At 37.1% G+C, this 23,436-nt stretch overlaps 1 protein-coding gene across 5 annotated transcripts in view; it reads left to right on the top strand.

The window, feature by feature from the left end:
• ADGRG6 (adhesion G protein-coupled receptor G6) overlaps positions 1-23,436 on the top strand; it is a 109,642-nt gene that overhangs the window by 23,588 nt on the left and 62,618 nt on the right. For all 5 annotated transcript variants that reach the window (XM_027901106.1, XM_027901107.1, XM_027901105.1 and 2 more), the window contains exons 3-4: positions 17,095-17,436; positions 22,396-23,016. In XM_027901106.1, the coding sequence (XP_027756907.1) occupies positions 17,095-17,436; positions 22,396-23,016 (963 nt within the window). The remainder of the gene's footprint in view (positions 1-17,094; positions 17,437-22,395; positions 23,017-23,436) is intronic.

The raw sequence follows: 23,436 nt of genomic DNA, 5'->3' as shown, positions 1-23,436 counted from the left end.
TATTAAATAAGATTGATTTTTCTTCCCCAAATATATTGTTTTTGTTTAAACAGAGAAGTATATGAATTTTAGAGAAAAGTGACAGGATAAAAATGCTAGTTTAAATGTTTTGATGGAGAAAAAAATATTCTTTGAAAATTCAAAGGAAAGTTTTAAGTAGTTGTTTTTAATTTCCTTTAATATTTAAAAAAAGGTTTTCTAAAGGTTTTGAAAGCAATGATAATGAAATGTTTTTACACTTTTTTAGTATTACTTTACAGATTATTTTTTAAGGAGATTTCTTAATTTTTCCTTTTTTTTTTTAAATTAGATTTTCCATCTAGTTATTCGTATGCTACTTATTTTCAGGAAGTCTGAATAGCATCTATCATCTTTTTAATTTTCTAGTTACTTCTTTGCTACACCAAATTAATGTCTGGATCAGCTGACCAGGTATTAGGTTCATATTAGATTTAATACCTGCAGGTATTAAAACGTCTCGACTTTTCCATGTGTGCTGAGGGAGAGCTATACTGAAGCTATCCTGAACCATACTGGAGGCTTCCCTGTTGGTTTGCACACACTGACTGTTCAGCAACTTTTGCTGAAAAACTTACAATGATTGATGTTAGTGCCAGCTACTAAAATAGATTTAATAGATTTCATAAGTACTAGAAGATCTGGAATAGCCTGTCTCTTAAGGAAGTAGATACAATAATTCTTTAACTCTTGGCCAGCATCTGTTTTGCAGACTAGACTTCGTGCTAGGGTATACTCAAGTAATTAGTAAAAAAAAAAATGAATACTTTCCCTAAGGATTTCTTTATATTGACTATTTCTGAATTGAGCTACTAGCTGAGAGTCCTTGGTAAAAAAACTCTAGAAGAAAGCAAGCATGAAGTCACTAAGTTTTACTGATAAACTCCTGACCAAACTCGGATGATCTGCCTAAAAATTCTGCCATTCTTGCCTCAGGAGTCTACCATAGTTCCAGGCTTAGTCAGTGGCTTGTGTGGAAGAAATAATGCAATCATAGGACTATAGTAAGGTGGATTTAGGTCGATAAGACAGCATGCAGAGTACAACAACTACTTGATTATGCACATAGGTAGTGTCAAAGGAATTGTTTAATTTTTCTTATCCATAGCAATTAGACACTATGGTCAGTGTGAAATGCAAGACTTCCTTTATTTCCTGTTTACACAGGCTCTATCCTTTTTTACTCTCTGCTTCTTACTGATGGTTTTGGACTCTCTCTCCTTGTTCCTCTGTGCTCTGACAGTCTGGCTAAGTTCTCCCACAGCCATGGTGATGGACTAATTTCTGCAGAGTTGTTATGAAATGACTCATGACTCATTCTTTTCTTACTTGCATGAGTGAAATATGACCACTAAAAAAAAATCTCACTGTGGTATGGCAAGAAACACTTACCAACTTGTTAGGTATGCTGAGCTGTGTTTAAGCAGGTTTGTAAAGCGGGTTCCAGTCTATACAGCGCAGTATGAATACGCCTCTTCGTAATTCCTATTTGTACCATGGCCTGATGGATGTTTTGGGATATCCTTACTCTCAGGATATAATCTATCATATTAGAAGGAGACACTATTAGAAGAAAGGAAGAGTCAGATACAGCCCTCACTGCTTTTTCATTAGTCTTTGTCTACTTTATTCTCATCCATGCTTGCATGAGTACAATAGTATGATCATTTAGCAAGTAAAGTGTCATTTTGCTATACCTTACCTTATTTTCAGTAGCTGTAGTTTTCCTGTTGTGACTCTGTGTTAAAGCCAAGACTCACCAAACAAGTCAGTTCTATGTTTTTAGACCACTTCTCACCTTTTCTGGTGCCACCTCCACAGAGGTAACACATTACCCAGGTGAAGCCTCGTATTTATGTTTTTCTTACCCCTTGGAAAAGTGCTATGTTCTGCTTCGTTGTCATACAGTTTTTATTACCTGCTGCATTCAGATGATAGAGAGACATAGGGCAATGCTGTTGGAAAGATTTTTCGGATTACTTCTTGTTTGTGCAGATTTTCTCTTCATTCTGTATGCCTGGTAGGGACCACACTGAATAATAATTCAAAACTCACACTGTGGGGTTTCTTAATAAGAAGAACTTTCTCCACTCTGTTGCCTGTTGTTTTCTGATCAGATATTATAGTCACTCACAGGCAGCATGCTTTCCATATGAAATCTTGCAATGCTTCAGCTATGCACCTTAAGCAACCTTTATATTTCTATTGAACTTTATGTATGAAGATAGTAAGGTAGGTTATTTATTTCTATGACAGAAACTGTACATGACCAGCAGCCAGATCACCCTATCAGGTTCCATTTTTGTCAATTACAGTTTTTCATGTTTGAGTTTATAGGGTGTGATCCAAATCCCATTGCAAACAGTGAGAGCATTTCTTCTGAGCTAAAAGAGTTTTGGATGAAGCCTAAAATTAGATGATCTAGCAAAGGATGATGAAAGTGTAAAAGCTTTTAGTTAAGCATAGAATTTTCAATTGAAATAAAGAGAATTAGATATATTTTATGTATGTAATTTGTTTAATATGTTTAAACATATCTTATTCTTCAAAACCTTAAATTTGCTACCCTAAATTCCTATTTTGAAGTGTTCATCCAGACTTTTGATGAAATATCTAGAATATCTGGTCACAACAGTGACCAGAGTTTACCCTAACTTTGTTCTTATGATAGGCTGCGTATGTGGGAGACAGCCACTATTCCCGCCAGTCTCCTCAGACTGCTTTTGAACACTGCACTGATATGCTTCATTAGCCTCTGAAGCAAATTTTTGATGCAGGGAAATGTCACTGAGATAAATCCTAAAAGTGTGGAGTTAAAAGTCATTGATGGGTTTATTTATAAACTCAGGTTTACAGTTTAATAGATTACACAGCATATGTGAAGTTAGGCAAAAAAAAAACCAAACCAAAAAACAACAAGAGAACTCCAAGAACACTGCTTCATTCTCTTTGTTGTAGGAGGTGAGTTTGAACACCTTGCTGCTCTACGTAGTGCATTGTGATGGATCATATTGGTAGCGTAATGAAGTGTGTCATAGCAATGGGCACATGCTTTATGTTTTGCTGCTCTTTTAATTGTCACACATGGCAAATTGCTTCTGCCTCCAAACTTTGCAGTTAACTCTGCATAATCATAAACCTGGAGTCCTGGTAAAAATATACTGACTTTTAAGTATTTGCTTCTAACTTTTGTTATTGACTGTTACTGTAAAGTAAATCTACATTCAGGAAGCAAAATCCTCTCCCTCTTTAAGAGAAGTATTCTTATATTCTCCACACTGGTATGTTTATGTCTTTAGGCTTGTACCATTGTTTGTTCAAATGCTACCTCAAAAGTTATAGTATTGTGCTCTTTAAGATTTTGCGTACCTGCAGAATCAAAGTAATTGTGTTTAAAAACTATATTAAAAGGTAAGTAAAGCAGTGGGAATTTTCAGTACTATTTGAATTTCAGCATCAAATGCTCAATATTACGGTTTGATTAGTGTCTCTTCCATATTTACTCTTTCTATTAGGCCCATTTTATTTTAGATCTCAGTCAGACTTCATCATTGGAAGACCCAGGACTAAGGATCCTGAAGGATTCAATCTTCGCAGGTTTGAGAATTTCAGCAATAGAAAACTTTCAGTCAAACTGGGCTTTGATTCTCAGAGGTGTCCAGATAAATCTCTCTAGATACTCAGTTACCTTCATATAGTTATTAGTTCGCATCTCAGGTGCAAAGACAGAGAATATTGATAAATGGACTCAAACTCTAAATAAGAAGGTATCTTTTTCACTGTGGCTTTGAAATAGACTCTCCTTGAAAACAGCTGAAATGTAATAACAAATTGTTTTGGAAATGACATGTAAAAGGAGAGTGCCGTGGTCACTGGTATTCGCTGAGGTAGGTTTTGCTAGAAAGATTAGCTGAAAAATTGTATGGTGAGAATGTTAAGTTTTGAAATGAATTCACATGTTGGCTTGCTTGAACTTCAGTTTTGTTGAATACAAAACAACTGCAGAGTTTAATATTTCAGGAAAATATTTTAAAAAATAATCTCAGACAGTGGAAGCAACCCAGGACTTGGCTGTCATTAATTGAATAGATAAGGCAATTAATGCAGTACAGTGTGTTAAAGGTCAAGTAAAGGCACAATACTTGGTTGTAAATGTTAGTGTATAGTCATTATTAAGAGAGAACAGTTTGTTCATTTAGTTTTACAGAAGGATGATGCCATAAAATTCTGTCTCGTACTCACTTCCCGTCTCATTTTAAGGAACACTGTGCACCTGTCATTATACTTCCTAATCTTTTAAAACCTCCTTAAACTGTGTCTCCAGAGCTAACAAAATACCTTTTCCTGTCTGCTTTATATGTCAATAACAGATTCATGAAAGAGATTTCCTTTGGTTGATTGGCTTGGTTTGGTTTCAGAAACTGCAGAGCGAGTCAATTGTAGAACACTGCAGTTTCCATTAAATGGCAAGTGCTTCAGATGTTGTGTCCAAATAATGCTGATGACTGCAGAACCATCGCAGAAAAGAAAATAAATTCCTTCACATGAAGCAAGTTCTGTTAAGACTAAGAAAGCGTTCTTGTTCTTATAATAAGCTGAATAACTTGCTGATTTTGATTTGTGGAAACAAGAACTTTCCCCAAACAAACAAAAAGTGTATTTTCAGAATTCCTCTTTCCGTAAAGAATTGATTTCTCCTGGTATTTGAGACTGAAGCTGTCCAGTATTGCATAATTAAATGCTATATATGCCTTTAATACAGAGACCAGTTTAACATTGTAGCAGACATGTTTAAAAACATAACAGCATATCTGTAAAGCTGTTCTTTAGGATGTAAACAAATAATAAAATCAAGACATAAAGCATTTTGGAATCAAACAGAGAGGTTTTAAAGCCAAACTTGGTCAAGCTTATCACAGTTTTCTTTCTTAAAGAGAGAATATTTTCAGTTTTTATGTAGTAAGTGGTCATAGTTAACAAAAAAGGCACAGTTAATCACTTACTTATTTCTGATTTGATCATTGTAAATTTGTTTTTTTGCTTTCAGAAAAGAAGCAAGATGCAAAAAGAGATGTGGGGCACATACTCGTAGCTCAAGGAGTTAAATATATGAATTTGATTAAAATCAACCTAACTTTGAAGTCCACATAACATCTTTCTTTAGAGAACTGGTAGAAAAAGCTTATAGAGTTGGAAAAAGCAATGGAATGTGTAGGGAGACTTTTTGATTGATTGCAGTGGGAGTTCAGTGTCTAGAGCAGTTGGAGAACTGGGTGGAGGTTAGAAAAATAAATCACATAGCTCAGAGTGACAAAAAAAAAAAAGGGTTTGGGTATAGTCACTCAAAAATCAGTCACTGTAAGTTTAATGAAAGCAATAAGGAGACACCTCACTGTTTAATACAAGACTTTTCTGTCTGTGTTCACAACATTTTCTTTTCTCCAACAAATACACCAACAAACTAGGGGTGGAAATTAGTAATTCAACAATTGAAGGAATTAGTGTTTTGAGTTAGGTATGCCATTCCTACCCACATTTACATCTGACAGAAACCATACGATAAGAAAGCTAGATGCTGTATCACTGAAATTATTTAAAATTATAATTAATGCCTCGTTTAAGAATATAGAGCAAAAAACAGCATTAGAGAGATCAAAGTAACACTAAGTTTCCAAAATGCACACGCTTTCCTGTAATGAGAGATATCAATCTGCGTTAATCTTCCATGTACATATCATACATGTTATTATTCTGTTCTCAGCAATGAAAAATATTGAGAAGTAATTTCTGATCTCACTTGTGTAACTGCACTATTTCTAGCAAGTCCCTAAATGAAGCAGCAAGGGTGAAAACTTGGGTTAGCAAAGAGGCTCTTACCCCTTCTGGTGTCCTCACTCATCAATATTAACAGTGCACAAGAAAATACCTGATTTCATTATTCAGGATGTCTTTTCAATTTGGTCTGGGCAGAACTGATTGAATAATAAGTGTTAACACTGAATATGTTATTTTCTGTGGAAGGTGAAAGATTGGCTAATTTTCTATGATAGGATAGAACAAAATATTTCTGTTTGTAATAGAAAAACTCTTTATTATTTTATGATGTTAAAAAACCTCCAATATTTTGACTTACATTGCTCCTCCTTGCATATCAGCTGAGACAGATATATGACTAACAGCATCTACTGTTAATGGCTTAATAAAAGGACCCAGAAAATACTAAAGTGCTGAGGTATAAGTAAACCACATAATACTGACCTAGATAGTTTGAAAACTAGTATAAAGGAGAGGTAATAAAATGCTTAAAATGTTTTGAAGGCCCTGTATGAAATGGATTTTCAGTTGGTGTTTCCCAGTATGTCTAGAATGCTTTGGTATTGTATTATAATACTGAATTCTAGTATAAACTAATTTGGCATAGCTTCTGTATCTTGTTAAACCTCAGCAAAATGTAGTTTCAACCTCTACTGCAAGTGATCCCTGTAATCCTAATATATCCTAAACATATAAAGCTTATCAATGATAAGAAGCAGTATAACCCCCCTGCCTTGTGTTTTTTAGAGGCCTTCATAGGAGTAAAAATTATGCTTATGCAGAATACTGATAGTAGCAGCCAGAAAAGACATTCCAACACTGAAGTCTGGGAAAAAAACCTCTGCATTTCAACTGTCCTCTTACAAGCAATAAAAGATGTTGAAGACATCATGGGTCAAATGGAAACTGCTTTGGATATTGGGTGTGTGTTGGATTTGTTGGGTAAAGCACCTAGTGGAAAGGCAGCATTTTCTGCTTTCACTGCACAGAATGTTACCTAGAAATTTCATTCTAATAATTTCTTTAGCCTTTTATTCTAACAATTTCTTTAGTGTCCAGTGTATATGTAGAAGAAATGTATTTCTTATCTGTATCTGTCTGATTGAGATTTACTAAGAAGCTGACCTGGGCCTATATGTAATCTTATTTTAACCAATATCTGTGTGCTTTGGTGGGATCTCAAGTTCCTACAAACCACACCTCACTTAAAGATTGTCAGCTGTTTTCCCACTCATTTTTTGAACAGCTTCCCAGATAAGCATGACGCTCATTTGCACGACTGATACCCAAGAATTCACTTAGCCATACAGCTCTTCAGCTTGTGCAGACTGGTGTCATTCTGTTGAAGCTGACTGTACTTATCAATTTACTCCAGGTGAGGATGGGATCCTCTTTATAACGCTGAAGTGGTAGACCAGCTGGGAGCCAGCAGCCAGAACTTACTGCTGGAATAGACAAAAACATGACATTCTTGATGACCATTTTTCTTGTAAAACTTAGGACGATTTGCAATAGAGTTTGACATTTAGATCTCAAGACTGAAAACCCTGTTATATGCATCAACCTTTCAAAAAACACCTCACCTGTCCCCACCCTATCCCTTCTCTAACTTAATTTTCTCTTTACTGGCATGCATGTTAGCTTGTGTGCTTATTGTATTCACCTATATACTTACTAGTTAATACTTTTTAAACCAGCATATCTGAACTGAACTGTCAATACCACTCTTTGTCCCAGACTGCTGTTACTTTGGAAAAAAAGTCCAACTCAGGCCAAAATCAGCAAGTCAATTCTGTTATTTTTATAAGATTATCACAGGAATGCCAATGAAAATATTCTTAAGTTACAATGGGTGTAACACAGGATTTTCACATTACCCCCTCCCTCTGGGGGAAATCCATAACTTTGTCTACAGTGTGAACTCCACTCATATGGGTCAGGGCAGATTTACCTAGTCAGTGTGTTTGTTTCCACTTCCATTTTCATTGGCACAAAACCAAACAACTAAGGGGAAACAGGCAGTGTAGGGCCCCCACCCTGGCTCTGAGTGTATTTTCTTCTATTGTGGCTGGTTCCCTCAATTTCCCAGATCAATCAAAACCTGCTGGAGTCACTGCTGTGATAAAGCTCTTGCTGTCAGGGGATAGGATATCTGTGCTAGAGTGATCAAGAGGGGTCAGAGCCTTTTTAGGGCTATAATAACCCTCCAGAAATAAATATCTACCAAATTCCAGAATAAAATGGGGCCTGGGCGCAGCATAAAATATCTGGAAACACAATGAATCTCTAATGGTCTCTGTATTGTGCTAGCATCCCACTCTGGGAGAGTGAAGAGCATCAGCTCTTACCTTTCCAGGACTATCATAAAGTTTTGGAGATCCAGTGTGTAACAAGTGCTGATAATGTCAATACTTGGGTAACTCCTTTGAGGGCTCAATAGGACGCTTGAGGAGTCAGGAGATGAGTTCCCTGAAATGTCCTGAATGCACACGGTACACCCTCAATCAGTGTAAAGTTCCAGTCTGTCCGTGTCCCTTAGACACAGGATTAATAATCAAGCTATGGTTTCTATATTTATTTATGAGAAAATAAATAACATAATCTCTTTCAGTGTAGGACTGTATTATATAGTTGTGTCAAGAGGAAGTGCAGACCAGCTTCTGCTGTCTTTTTTTTTGTGAAAAGCTTGCTGCTGGGTTTAGTAGTAGGTGGCGACTGCCTGTGTTCTTGGTAAATGCTTCCTGAGTCAGTAATTTACTACTCTCACTTCTGCTCTTCTAATCTTAACCTGATTTGAAAATTAAGCTTTGCTCTTCCTGATTTTTTTTGGTATGTTATTACTGTTACTGACCTCACGTGTATCCTGAAAGATAATCTTGATTGTCATGTTAGAAACAGGATGCCATACCACCTGTTTCTCCCAGATTTAAGTGTAATAATTAAACATCAAAACTAACGACAACTGGTCTGTTTGCTGCTACAAAAGATACACAAGACAGAGCCTTGTGCTCTGCCTCACATGGCTTCTTCCCCTTCTCCACACATGCAATGGCCACTTCTACTCCAGCAAATGAGATATGCCCAGGGTTGTTCTCTGCTTCAGAGGCCAGTTCATGCTGTGCCTCAGGTGTACACAGTTATAAAAACGAGGATAGCTGTATCCAGGTTGGATGTTGGGAATGGTTTCCGACCTGTGTTGGCTGCTCAGCTGTGCCTAGAAAGGGTTTGTAGAAGAGCTGTCTGGACTGGCCTAAGCAGTGCCAGAGCCTTGTTCTGCAGCCATAGGGGCAGTTGAGTTCCAGAGACTGGGAGTGTGTCCACAAGCAAAATGGAACTCTTAATACTGTTCCTGATAAGTTGGTTAAGATTAATTTCAAACAAAAGTCACAAGGTTTACAGTTCGTTACAGTTATATCTCATCAATTATTTTGTATCTGGAGGGATTCATAGATCCTGTTAGGTGCTTGGAAAAATGTCTGTTCACTTTCTGAATTTTATATTCCCTGCTTTGATACTTTTCAGGTCAGAGTTCCACAGGCTGACAGCGTAACATTCGAGAAAATATTGTCTTTTATCAGTTTTCAATTTGCCACATACAATTTAATTAATTAAGTGCTTTGTTCTTGTCCTACAAAAGAGAGAAAATAATCAGTTCTAATTACATGTGATGACAAATTTAATTTGTTAATAAACTGATAAGTAATAAGGGCTAGAGCAACAGGAAGTAGGAATAATAAGTGATTTCATAGAGAACAGTTACACTTTCATATAAGTCTCTATATTAGTCTTTGAGGAGATTTTTTTTTTCCTACCATTTCATTATTCTTAGGTGCACCAACTCGTTCAGCCAATTAAAGCATATGTTGCAGGACATAATGCATCAGCAAAAGATGATGTGAGGCAAGCTGATAGGACTGGCCAGGGCATAGTACTCTCTTTGTCTCCTGGATTCAGTGGCCAAACCCCAATTGTTGAATTATTTTGTGAGAGCACAATCTTGTCTTTCATTGAATTATAAAAGACTCTGCCAGGGTTATGTGCTATTTCCAGTCAGGAATATGGAGGCTTTAAATTCTTGCTGGGTACAAGAAGTACTATGAAGATGATGCAATGGGAATGATGTAGAATAAGAGTCTGAACTGAGTTTTTAATAGCGCTTAAAATAGTGTTTTCTTACCAATCAACAAAAAAAGTCACATTTGCAAACAAAGAATAACACAGATGCAAAAGATTCTTCCTAATTACTACTTTATTGTACTTATGCTGTGCAAAATACATTTGATTATGTGTTGCAGGAAAATAATGTAAAGTTTTACTCGCATAAAGCTTATAAAATTTTATTTTATAAATTATGCTGGTTATATTATTGATGAGTTTATGCAGGTGATTTCACAGAGAAACTTGTAATGTTTATCCTATTAGAAATTCTACATACTAAACTTTGCATTTCCTGGTCTTGAGGTGGAAAGTAATTTGGGAAGGAAATTTAAAGTCTGAAAGGAACTATTTCATTACAGTGTGATATAAAAGATCAACCTCTGTCTCCCCCCAAATTCAATCATCATTATTTATTCACACGTTTACCAGCTTTCCATACTCATCGTGTGTGTTTGAGAGTGGATCTCACTTCCCAGATGGGTGTTTGCCTATGTTGGTCCAGTTATTACTCCTTTCATTAAAAGGAAAATAAAATGATCAGAAGTAGATAAGATGGCACAGCCTTTTTCCCTGCTCGGATGCATGCAGTGCCTCCCCTGTAGTTTTCAAACGGCAGCAGTTACAGAGTCATGCCCTCCCATTTGGCCTTGAGGGGGCTGCAAGGCTGAAGACGCGACTGTAAAGCTTCAAATACAGGACTCAAAGGCACTATTGTGCAGGAGAGGACTTTAAACAGTTGCTGAATTTTAAGTCCGTGCTTAAATTCAAATCGTATCTGTGAGATTCTAGGGTTTGCTCAAGACTTTTGGAAATTTAGAGCTGCGCGCACTTAGTGGAAATGCTGAAGTAGAAATTGTACCATATGATGATTACAAATCAGGGGACACAGTGATGCTTCCAAACAGTAGACCTCAGCCCTGTAACATTGTACGTGTGGGGACAAACTTTTGTACTCATCAGGATGAGAGTCTTACTTTCCTTCTGTTTATTGCAGAGATAATACTTTATTTTATTTTTAAATCTGGATGTTTAAAAAGAATCAGGATTGTCTGATTACAATACATGCTAACATTAAATTATGTATAGTATATATTAATTTTTATCAGCATACTGTAGTAGAATAAAGATATTTTTGGGAGATTAAACAGCTTCTAGAATTTGGATAGCAAATATAGAAGCAAAAGTAAACCTGTCATATCTCCTCATTTGCACTTTCTCAGACTGAACTCAATCAAAGTGTGGGTTGCACAGAGAGCAGAGTACATGGTTTGGTCTGCAGAGGCTCCAGAAGAGGCTCATGTTTTGCATAAAAATTGTCTGCGTCATCTCTCATAACTAACTTACAAGTGAGTAAGCAGAACAGAGCATTACTTTACGTTCAGAGTGAATGATGGGACATTTCTTTGCAAATACGCTCACACTTTGAGTATAGATATTTTTGTAGATCTGCAGATCCCCTTTACATCAAAATGAATTTTATAGTGAAGATAAGCTACTGTGGAAGCCTTTGCCATGTGATAGCTTTTCTGAATTTGGTGTTTGTGTCTCTTTGGAATAACACGGGTTTGTTTGTTCTGTAGCCATTCCAGCCCACCCACATCTTGGTGGTTTGGCCCTTCCTCTCGCTTGTCTGCAGGTGTGCCCGTTCTGACCTCATTCACCCATCTATTTGCAGTCATAAATACATCTAACCTAATGTTTGGCCATATTTGTGTTATGACATCCTTGAAACAGAAAAAAAACCCCTGGCAATTAATTGCTTATTACAAAGCAAAATTTTTTTCCACCTAATGTTCATCAAAATAGATGTTTTTTTCATGCTGTCGCAGAAAATGATTGTACAGTTTTTCTATTCTGGCCATCACCACACACTTACAAATGCCTCTGTCATGCCACCTGGCTGTGCTTCTCTCCTAGTTAGTTCAAATCACCATCACAAAAAAAGTGCTGTCTTTTCAAGTGCATGTAAAGTGCTTAAAAGGTCTCACATGTCAACATGAAAGCAAATTGTAGTTAATTCTTTACTGCTTTGTATGTCTAAAGTGCTGGGTACTCTAGCTAAGATTTTCTGTGGTTTAGGATTGGCCTAATTCTGTCCGGCAAGGGAGATTTTGTTGTCCACTTAAATATGACTAGAGTTAGCATAAAATGTTTTGGGCTGTTTTCTGAAAATTCAATTCCAGAGCTACATAGATTCATTTTAGGATAGTTTCGTATGAAAATTGTATCATCTACAGAGAGAAGTAAATTTAATTTTTATGCCAAAATGAAATCCAACAGCATTTTTTTTTATGAGGGAACCTTTGAATGTATTAAAAAAAAAATACCCGTAATGTTAATTCAACCCATGCAAACTATCATTGGTATCCTGTGCCACTGCCTACACATATGTAATCATTTACACTTCTGTCAGGTGGAAAATGCTGCATCCCACAGCTGGAAAAAGAAAGACCCAATGCGAGGTATAACTCAGTTTGAAAACAAAATGGATAATGCACAGTCTTCAAGTGCAGACTTTTCTCGCCAGAGACACTGTTTTCTTTTGATCCTAACCTTCACAAAATTTAGATCTTTAGGGCTGAAATTGACAGTGTCACAAGCTGGATTGCTTTTGCGCTCTTATAAAAATTCTCGGCCAAACAAACTTGTTGTCCGGCACTTCTCCAAGCTTGTATAAGTGCAGAAATGAAAGCAGGTAGAGAAGTAGGAGTCAAAACTCATGCCTGATAAAGAAGTGCAGAACATAATAGGGTAAAAGGTAGGTTTGAGGGGAAAGGAGAGAAGTAGAGAAGTGTTGGAAACTAGAAGAAAATATGACACAGATTTTGGAGGCAAGTGTGGGGGAATGTGTTAGTCATTTAAGAAAAAATTAAAAAAAAAAAAAGAAAAAAAAAGATAAGTATGATCATATGGGATAAGGTTGTATAAAGAATGTTTCCTTCCTAAATCTGTGGTTAAGCATTGTAGCTCTGTGTTTGATTGTTGCTTCAGCTGCCCACAACTGGCTCATGAAAGTTGCTTTCAAGTTGTGCGTTTCAGTGCTTACAGGTGTCTTCATGAGTTCAAGTGGTAGAATTGTGTGCTAGGATTCTATAAAGAGGCAAAATCAGTAGGCAGAACAAGATGGTCAATTAATTTTTTTTCATAGGGTATGAGGTTTGGTTGTGCATGTCTGTTGGTATGGTGCAATCTTTAATGCATCACATACTGTTTCACTTAGCCCCTTAGTTTTAGGGAAGTCTTCAGGTGATTCAGACTAGTATAAAGTACTTTCCCCTTCCTAGAAATTAAAAGGTATATAGGTAAAATTGGCAGGAGACTCATAGAGCAGAGAATGTTTTCATGGTTAGGAACATTGGCAACAATGAGAATGGGATTCTATCCCTGCCTTTACTGACAAGTTCCTATCAAAGATGGCCAAATTGCTGTGACCAAAATTTTCCATTGGCCATTAAATACTCATTTTTTGATTTTCTACAGTGGGCCAGATTGGCAGAGTACTCTACAAGCTGCATTTTCAAGTCACTGATAGTGTGCTTTGAACATATAAACCCCTGTACACATACTAAGTAGTTAAAAAAAATCAATAGTTTTGTTTCTTCTTTGAGGAACCCAAAATCTGTGAAAAGTTTTGCCATTTTTGTCCTGTTATCTCCATACCATTTCCTCTATAGTTAATTCCTCTTCTGAAGTCAATTAACATTTGTGAATTGCTTTGATAACTTTGGTGAAAGCTCTAAGTTACTCCGGAAGATTTTAATCATTTCCTTTTGTAGTGTGGTGTTGAAGTGTCACACTAAAAACTTAATTATTCTTTTATTATAGGAAGTATGATGCAGAAAAAAAGAAGAGTAACTTTCAGTTTACAAAATGTTGAAATTAAGTGCTTGATTTCACTGTCTAAAGAGGTGCTCATTTTGGTTTGGGGAAGAATACTGGGGGGGAAAAGAGAAAGGCCTTATATAAATGTATTTGTATAAAATATATTTAGAGAGTGAATTTCCTGTGGTCTATGGTGGTAAAAATTACAGGTCAGCAGATTCTGCTTATGTGGGGTTCCTGACCAGGAATATCATACCTAAATTTGTTCGCAATAAAATCAATAAATATCTTGGATTGCTCGTGGAAATGTTTGTGGTGTGTATTGCAACAAGTATTCAGTCTCCATAGTTCAGAACTGCTCTGGGCCAATGGGATTGCAAAATATCTGTCAGCTTTGGCTGACAGCCTAAGGTGGCCACAGCAATTTTTCTCTTTAATGAGTAAAATAGGTGATGTTTATAGAAAAATAACTGCCTCATGAGAAGCTGTGCAAAAAGTTCCATTCAAAACCATTCTGTTTATATATAGTTTTGTTGTTTGTTTTCTTTTCTTTTTACTTACTACTGTGGACATTTGCATGAAAACAGGATATTTCTCCTTCAAATTGCAGTCATGGACAGAATAGCTACTATGCCAAAATGGAGCCAACCCACTTCAAAAAAAGTAAACTATTTTGCTTACCAAATCTGTTTCTATGTGTATGCAAAGTTTTGAGCACTTATTTTCCTACCTAAATTTAGGCTCTGGGGTTTTTTTCCTTAGTTCTGTAAAACCAACAAAACTATATGGATGTAATAAAATGAGAATACATTACTGCAAAAATTAAATTATTAAAAAAAAATAAAAGAAATAAGATTTTTGTTTTAATATTTGCAGTGACAGAAGGGATAAAAGTATTTTTTTCTTATGTGTACTGTCTTTTATTTTTTTTACACAGCCTTGAAATGATAAAAACTCAAGGGAGAGATGAATAGAAAAGATGAGTCTTGTTTTGGCTGTTGATGATCAATTGAATCAACAGAGACAAGGAACATCAGTATTCTTTCTGATGGACAAATTTGACTTTTCCAGTCTCAGGTTGAATGTAATATTCTACCCATAAGAGAACAACACTTTTACTGACAAGTAGCATATTTTATCTGGTTCAGCAATGTTTTATAATGCCTTAAAATTACATTAGGTGTCCAAGAATGAATGAGTGTACATTAACACCCATGTTCCTAAATGCATTTACATCACTTAACAGCTTAGTCTCTGAACCACTGGTCCATCTGAGCGCTCAGGGAAAGCTCTCAACTGCCCATGACTGTGGCTTTTGTTTCTCTGGCAGGAATGAGTAGGAGAGTGAGTGAGGCATGCTGCCAAATGCTCAGCCCCTCTGAGCTCTCATCCTAGCAATAAGGAAGGCAGGAGCGTGAATCAGTGAGCCTTCCAGTGGGAGGCGGATCCAGCTGGAGCTGTCTTACAGCTGCTCTGCCCTGTAAAGGCTTACTAGCCCTGGACTAGGAGACTGCCTGCAGTGGGTTGTGCCATAGAGCGTGCTTTTCCTGTTCCTCCTCCTTTAAATCTAGGGTGGTTCTCTGAAAGTTATACCTATCTGTGCAAAATCCACTAAATGAAGCCATCATCTGTTTGTACAACTGCAGGATATAGAGTCACCATACTAATAAGTAAATATTCCCTCTCTGGTTAATAAATGGAACACCAGGGTTGCAGTGCAGGTGAGCATAGTCCTCTAACTGTAAAGATTTGCAGAGAAATTCAGAGGGAATAGGCTTCTGTTTATACTACACAGATCAAGTTTTCCAATGCCAGGAGCGCTACTTCTTCTCAAAGCTACCTGCAAATATTTCAGACAATCCTTTTTTCTCATTTGAACAAAGAAAGATCCCACTGAACTTTTCTAATGTAACCAGACTGCATTTGGCTTTGAGAGCCCAAATAATGAACAGTTTCTTTACTTCTTTGTGGCCATATGATTTGTGTTTTGCAAACAAAAATTATAAAAACTGTAAAATGCACTACCCAATTCTATCTGCAGATGTAAACTGCTTTTTTCGGCGTGTCACTTCACAGAGTCAGGATCTATTTGCTTAGGCCAAACAGCATTTAATTGTGACTGAAAAATATTAGGCCCCAGGCAGTGGTAAGAAACATCAGGGGCTCTTTGGACAAGTTAGTTGCATTTATTGCTATTTTATAGTTGCTCCATATGTAGTTCGCACTTGACAAACTTTTTTAGTTTTTTTTTTTTTAGTTTGGACAACTAATAATGCGTATTCACACTGTCCTATTTTTTTCATACTTGTAGTACTTGATACAGGACTGTGGCTTGATGGAATATTAGCAAAGTAATTCAACATAAATGTCACAAATACTTTCTTAGGTTATCTATTGGTGATATTCAGTTCACACCTAGTTTATTCAGTGATGCTTTGGCAAACTGTTACAGATTTTAGCAGCAGGAAGTTTGTGGTAATTATATCATACATTATGCTAACTAAATATGTGATAAATGAGCAAATGTAAACCAAACAAGGAATGCAACCCTGGGGACTAACTGGGCTTGCAGTTCTCGTGGATGAGCACAGCAGGTGAGCAAAGGAGTATGAGGAACAGGAAAAGAATTTCTTAAAGCCTGACTACCACAAGCATGTCAATGGAGCTGAGTCAGCATGGGAAGAACACAGTGATTTGCTGTTGGTTCAAAAGCCAGTAGCTCACTGCTACCTTTCTAGGTGATGTGGAATGCATTAGCTGGAAATGCAGATGACTAATCTTCGGGAACTGCTACTTCTGCTGCTCCTTAACCCGTCTCCTGTGTCTCTTTCCAGGGACACTTCTCTGGAAACAGTAGCATGGCATAGAGCTGCTGAGATAGCTACCAGTCAGCATCAGACCAGCAGCCAAAAAATGTAAATTATATCAGTCATCTTTCTTGAAGTTGCAGTTTCAGAATTTGCCTTTCTGAATTCAAAAAGGTTGCATTCACTTTGCCTTTATCAGAGCAATATACATGGCAAATATATATTGTGCACAAATTAATATTTAGCAGTATAATTTATATTTATTTGCTGTAAGATTTCTTATATAAAATACTCTTTTCCTGTACTGTTCCTCCAGCATTTTGCCCACTAGAAACAAGGCCTTTTCCTGCCTTTCTTTCTCCGATCTCTGTTTATGTTTTTCTGTATAGAAATATATTTATTATTGTGTTGATGATTACTTGTCTTTTAAGTTACTTTATGCCTGACCTCCAGCCTTCTCTGTTTTTATTGTCAGCTCATGGATGCTACGACTGTAGGATCGTGCTGACTGACCCCTCTGGAGTTTTCACTTCCCCATGCTTTCCCAGCGACTATCCCAACAGCCAAGCATGCAGATGGATCATCCGAGCACCTCATGGATTTATCATACAGCTAACATTTATTGATTTTGACATTGAAGAAGCTCCAGGCTGCATTTATGATTCACTGACATTAGACAATGGAGAAAGCCCAATGAATCTTTGTGGCATCACTGCCAAAGGATTATCCTATAACTCTACCGGAAATGAAATGATTGTGTCATTTAAAAGCGACTTCAGTATCCAAAAGAAAGGTTTTAATGCCAGTTATGTACGAAGTAAGTAAAACCAAAGCATTTCATCCCTTTATAGATGTTAGAAGGAAATGTCCTATAAGGATTAGAATGACACTTCCCAAAGGAATCAAGTCCTCCATGAGAAGGGAAAGGATGGGGGGACTGCAGAATACAGGCTACAGGATTCTCTTGTATGTTTTTTTAACTAATTTATTTTTCTTTGAATGAAAATTATTTTATTCTGGCACATGACAGGAAATGTGTTAGAAAAACTTTTCCCATACAGAGATTTTAGGCCTAACAGTTCCTGCCTCTATCAGTTGTTGCTGGCAGATTTGAAAGCAGGATGCCTGTCCTTCAGGCCAGCATACCTGCAGCAATCAGGAAACTTAGCTGAGACAGAAAGAAGACCAGCCTGGACCTCTGGCCAAGTGAAATGACCAGTGGTAAGGAGGAGTTTGTGCAGAAAGTAGAACTTCTCAGAGTTCGTCCAGTCTCTGGAACAAACCTCCAGGAAGGAACTGATGTTGCAAAATAGCTACCTTTTTTCCAGTTCCTTGACATTTCTTTCCCTTCCTTAGATACATAACAGTGCTCTTAAAAGTTTTAAAAAGCCTAAAACTGCAAAAAGCAAGACACTCTTGCTTTTTCTCCTAGAAGATAAGAGTACAAATAGCTTCTGAATGGTGTTTGTTTTTTTTATTTAAAGTGTTAATTAGAAGTTGTGTGATGGTAAAGAGAAGGGAGAAAATGGAGGGCTTTAGGACAGTCACTGACAGGCTCCATATGTGGCTCACTGTTCATTTCACTTAAGGGTTGCATTCTACCAGTAGACTTTATTTTTGTAGAAGTTACACACCTTAAACTGAACACTAGTATTGCACTGAGCGTTTACATTATCGTAGCACACTTATGTTCTGCTAGTTGGCTGGCTGCCTTAAAAACACAGAGCAGGGAGGCTTGGCAGTCCTCTCTTCAGTTACAAGCACATCTTCCTTATGATTATTATTAAAATATTCATTACACGTCATATATTTTAAAATGATTAAGATAGCAACCCCCAGGAATGATAAAACACAAGTAGGCCTGATTATGACAGCAAAATTCGTTTGCAGTTCTTAAAAAGGTAACATCACAAAGGAGCTGAAAATACCTCTTTCTACTGAGGTCCTTTCATGCTGACAAAATGAATGTAGTAGTAATTCTAGGAGCACCTGTTTTCTTCTGAAAGTGGAAATTTTCTGAAAGGTTTCTCTATTTGAATATAGCAACTCTTGCTGTGTTGTAAGAAGTTGTAAAATCAAGTGGATCATAAAACAATTTGTAGTCAGATAATGCAAAGTGATTTATTTCTTTATTCCTCTTTAATATTTGAATGTTTAATTATCACTGTAAGGGTAGGATGACTTACAATTGGAATTGAAAGATTCAATGTTGCCCTCAGCTATGTTTAATGATGGAGAGAGGAAAGGTCCACAGACACAGTCAGGGAGCTCTTTGTGCATACATACCTACAGGTAACATATTTTTATGAAAGCAAAAATATTATCTCCATGCCATGTTGGATAGTGCCTTCTGTTCATGGATAGCACCATTAAATGGCCTTGGAAATCCTTTTATTTTGAAAAAGAAGGCAATTCCCCAGTGTGAGTAAAAGTGTTGGAGACCTTCACCAGTAACTTGTATTTAAATGTTTCATATATATTAGTTCAGAAGGTCTGTGTTAAGGCTTTGTGTTAAGCACCTAGACTGAGGCCAGTGAATTTGGTTTCATTACTCCAAATGTGTAACTTTCACCTGAAATCTTGATTTTGACCATGGGTGCTGGGAGAGCTGGCCACATGCTTCTAGGGCAAATTAAAACTATATTCTACTTATTACCCACAGTTGTGCAATTATGTTAGTTTCAGAAGATAGTTACAGTCAAAGATCATAGTGACATTTAACCTGGAAATGGATACAGAAAATGGGCTTGGTAAAGGTATTATGATGTACCACTTTCTTTTCAAGTTATAAAAGCATGTGGACAATAGGACATCGACACCAACATACAGTGAAATTTCAACTCATCCTCATGGCAGATGTCAGTGAGTTTTGGGATGGAAGTACATTGGGAATAGAACAGCTTTTCTGTGACTGCTCAGTTTTATGTAAGAACAAATAAGTTTCAAATTGAGTTTTGCAAAGTGTGTTCCGTTATCCATAGCAAGTTGGCTGCCCACACAAATCTTGATTTTCATGGTTGTGACCTACTGCAACACACCAACAGCAGATGGATGAGCCATATCCTCAGCTCCAGTAAACAAATGCAGCTTTGCCAGTCTTAGGGGAATTATGTCTATTTACACCAGCTGAAGAACTGGCATGGTAAATAATTTTCTAAAAACAGGTAACTGCATAAATAATAGCTCCACTAGTCAGTAAAAGTCACTCAGTTGCCAAAAGGGGAGGGCAGAGAGCTAAGAGATGGCTGCTAGCATAGAAATGCTTGAGACAATGTCAAATTAGTATACAGTTGAGTAGTACTGCAGTAGCCTGGATTAAAAGCACAATTCACTGAGGTAGTAACAAAACATTCTCAAACAGGCATTTGATATGTAGAGTTTTACAGACCTCATTGAATTTGACACATTTCTTCCAGCATCAGTGACAGGGCAGATGAAGGTACCAATCAAGCACTGAACCATGCTGAAAAGCCCATCAGCTGACAGGAAATCAGTTTTTCTTGCAAGGGATGGTAAAGTACAGTCTAGGGACTCCTGGCTTGCTTCTGCATAAAGGAGTGTATGAGATGTGGGATAGTGAGATGCAAGTAAAGTTTTTTGTACATTCTTCATGAGAAAATAGCAATATGTCAGAAAAACACATGCCCATTCTAATACAGTTATCTCCCTAAGAGAAACAATTTAACATAATTCTGAAAGTAGTATAAACACTTGGATGAATATTTCAAGAATATGTGTATAGTAATAATAATAAGCAGTTTCTCCAGTACTAACATCTGAAATTCATCAGCATGATGACCGAGTGTACAACTGCAATCAGGAAAGAAATTTGCACAGGATTCTGTTTTCTTCATGTGGACAAAATACTTTTCATTTTTGCCCTTTCATACAGCAGAGTTGAGGACATTTCTTCAGTATGGGAGCAATACCCTCCCTGTTTATTTCTCTTTCTATACTGTTTAAATGTGACCAGGCGGTCCACAACTTTCCTGACCACTCTAACACAGGCTGGATAGTGCTCATATGAATAAGCTTTCTTATTTTCCAAGTCTTGAATCCTTATACTTCTTCTGGATCACTTTCCATGTTATGTAAAGGAGCTTACAGTATAATTACCCCACTAAAAAAGTGCCCCTGTTTTCAATGGAGAGTTGAACACATTTTCTATCTATAAAATTGTTACAACATACTTTTTCCCTTGGGAAGAAAAATAAATCTATGAAGTAAATCCAGTAACTATAAAAGCCCAGTATTTTTCTCTCTTCTCTCTCATTCTGCAGTTGCTGGGTTGGCGGATAGTGAGCAATGCTTTATGTTCTTTTAGTATGTAATATATTGGTCAAATTATGTCCTTATGTATGTCCAAATATGGTAGTTTAGAGCTCGGTCTTTGCAAGCAGCTGTGTCTTGGTTGGCAAAAGGAACTTGCAGTACCATAGGCAACACAGAATCCTTATACCCCATATATCTGCATCTTTTCCCAACTATGATATGACTGTCACCCTTCCCACCTGTCTCACCCTTTCATGTTAAAAAGGTTTATATTACATTCTGAGAAGACAGAAGTTGTGGTAATGAGTGTAAGAGTTGTGACATCACTGAAAAATCCCAGAGGAGACTAGAAATTCACTACTGTGGCAGTTATCCTTCAGGTGCAGCAACAGAGTTTCACTTCCAGCATACATGCTGTGAAGATGTGTAGGAGGAGATATGGTCTGACAAAAAACTGTGGAGCCAGAAGTAAAACCAGGAGCTCCTGCAATCTTGACTGTCTTTGCATGTCTGATAGCCTGAAACTTAATTCTGTGAAGAAATTTGCTAGAAGAATTTTGCTGCCATAAATATAAAACTGTGCATATTGACATTTGATTTTGAAAACTAATGATCTCCAAAATAGGGTGAACAGAATTGTCATTGATGTACTCATGGAGAAAAAGCATATGTCATGAGATACCTTTTCTCACATTTGGTGACTGCCATTTTGTCCATGCAAGTGAGAATACTTAATAACAATTAGAGACAGCAATTCTGCCCATGTCTAAATACCTTTACAACAGTACATAATTTACAGGAGGAACAGACATTTCTAGATACTTGTGCAAAATCCAAAACTGCTGACCCAGCTGATAGCAAACAGTGAACAGCTTGGATATGAATATTCATGAACACACGATTGCAGTATTCAACAAGAAAGCTGCTGGGGACAAAATTAGAAGATGCCTAATGCTTTGCAGAAAGCCATTAGGTGAATTCAGGAGCAAAAGGCTTCAGTTTGCCAAGGAATGTAATGGCAACTTTCTTATACTGAGATAATTAAAAGAAACAAGGCCTGAACTTCACTGGTGTAATACAGTCATGCAGACAAGTAATTAAAATAATGTATCTTAAAGCAAGTCATACTGTTTTTTTCAGATAACTGGTTTAGCCTAATGCATCCTTAGTCAATGAATGAGTAGTAATTTTTATAAAGTGAGCTGAAACAGAATTGGAAGTTAGTAAGTAATATGTCCTAATATTGTTCTTAATGCAACATAGGGGGTTTTAGCTGTTAACAGTGTTTTCTGTGCCATTGAAAGGATCTCTGCATATTTTTAGCAGAGTGCACTGCTAAGTCTAATTCCCCTTGGTGTGTGCTATTGATGTATTACAGTGATAAAAACCACCCGATGAATGTTTGATTTAATGAATCTTACTTTAAACCCCACTGCCAGTCTGCCTGTATTTATTTACGATGAAATTTTTTTTTGTTAATTTACTCATCTGCTCTTGTTTCTAGTCGCTGTGTCTCTGAGAAATCAGAAAGTCATCATTCCCCAGGTTCCCGACATCGATGCTGTTTCTGTGGCAGAGACTGTCTCAGTGCCAGATCTGAGCCAGTTTACGCTGTGCTTTGAAGCAACCAAAGGCAACAGCGATGACAACGACGACTGGAAGGTTTTCTCTTACACTGATGCATTGTCGACAGAATTCTTCAGCTTCGGGAAGACTACAAAAGGCCATTTTCTGACCATCTCAGGCACACAGTGCATCCTTGAGAAGGCACTGCCCCGAAATGCAGAGTTTTTCACAGGAACCTTTCAACAGCTCTGTGTTGTATGGGACAGCTTCTCAGGGACTATAGGTATATATGCCAAAAGCACCTATCATAGAGTCTACTGTCCAGGTATCTTTGACAAAGTTATCCCTGGAAACGGGAGGCTGGTGCTGGGCTCTAACAGCAATGAAATGAGCTCTCTAAATGGAGACATTTACAACTTCCGCCTCTGGAATTTCACCATGAATGCACAAACACTGGCCAACCTTAGCTGCGATGTGAAAGGAAACATTGTAGACTGGGAAAATGAATTCTGGAGTATTCCAACTTCAGCACTGAAAGCAGAAAACAATTTGAGTTGTGGTGAGTATGCCTTGCCAAAACTTTTTTGCTTATTTTCCCCCCACACTTCTGCATTGTGCTGAACATATCATATACCAAGATGGAAAAAAATGAGAGCATTCCTGTGAAAGTAAAATAGCTAGGTCTCTCCTTTCTTAGACTTTAGCTCAACTCTTACCATACACAGAGGCTTTGAAAGAGTATAGAGTTGATTCCTTAAAGGAAAAGAACAAGTCCCCTAAGTATATTGAGTTTCTGCTTTAAATGATATGCAGATGAGAGTTTTTCCTAAATACTCCTTATTGGCTTATACAAAAGGGAGATAACTGCAACTACCTGCTAGCCCCAAGTAAGATTACAGTGGTCTCTGGAGAAAAAAAAAGTATGTTAACTAATTACTAAATATTTTTGTACCTGCCCTTTCACCCTTTGATTAGCCAG

The sequence above is a fragment of the Empidonax traillii genome, unplaced genomic scaffold, assembly GCF_003031625.1.
Source record: "Empidonax traillii isolate 1590-97213 ecotype Southwest subspecies unplaced genomic scaffold, ASM303162v1 scaffold762:size303542, whole genome shotgun sequence".
NCBI lineage: Eukaryota > Metazoa > Chordata > Aves > Passeriformes > Tyrannidae > Empidonax > Empidonax traillii.
Note: the sequence above shows the minus strand (reverse complement) of the source record. Positions and strands in the feature narration are given on the sequence as shown.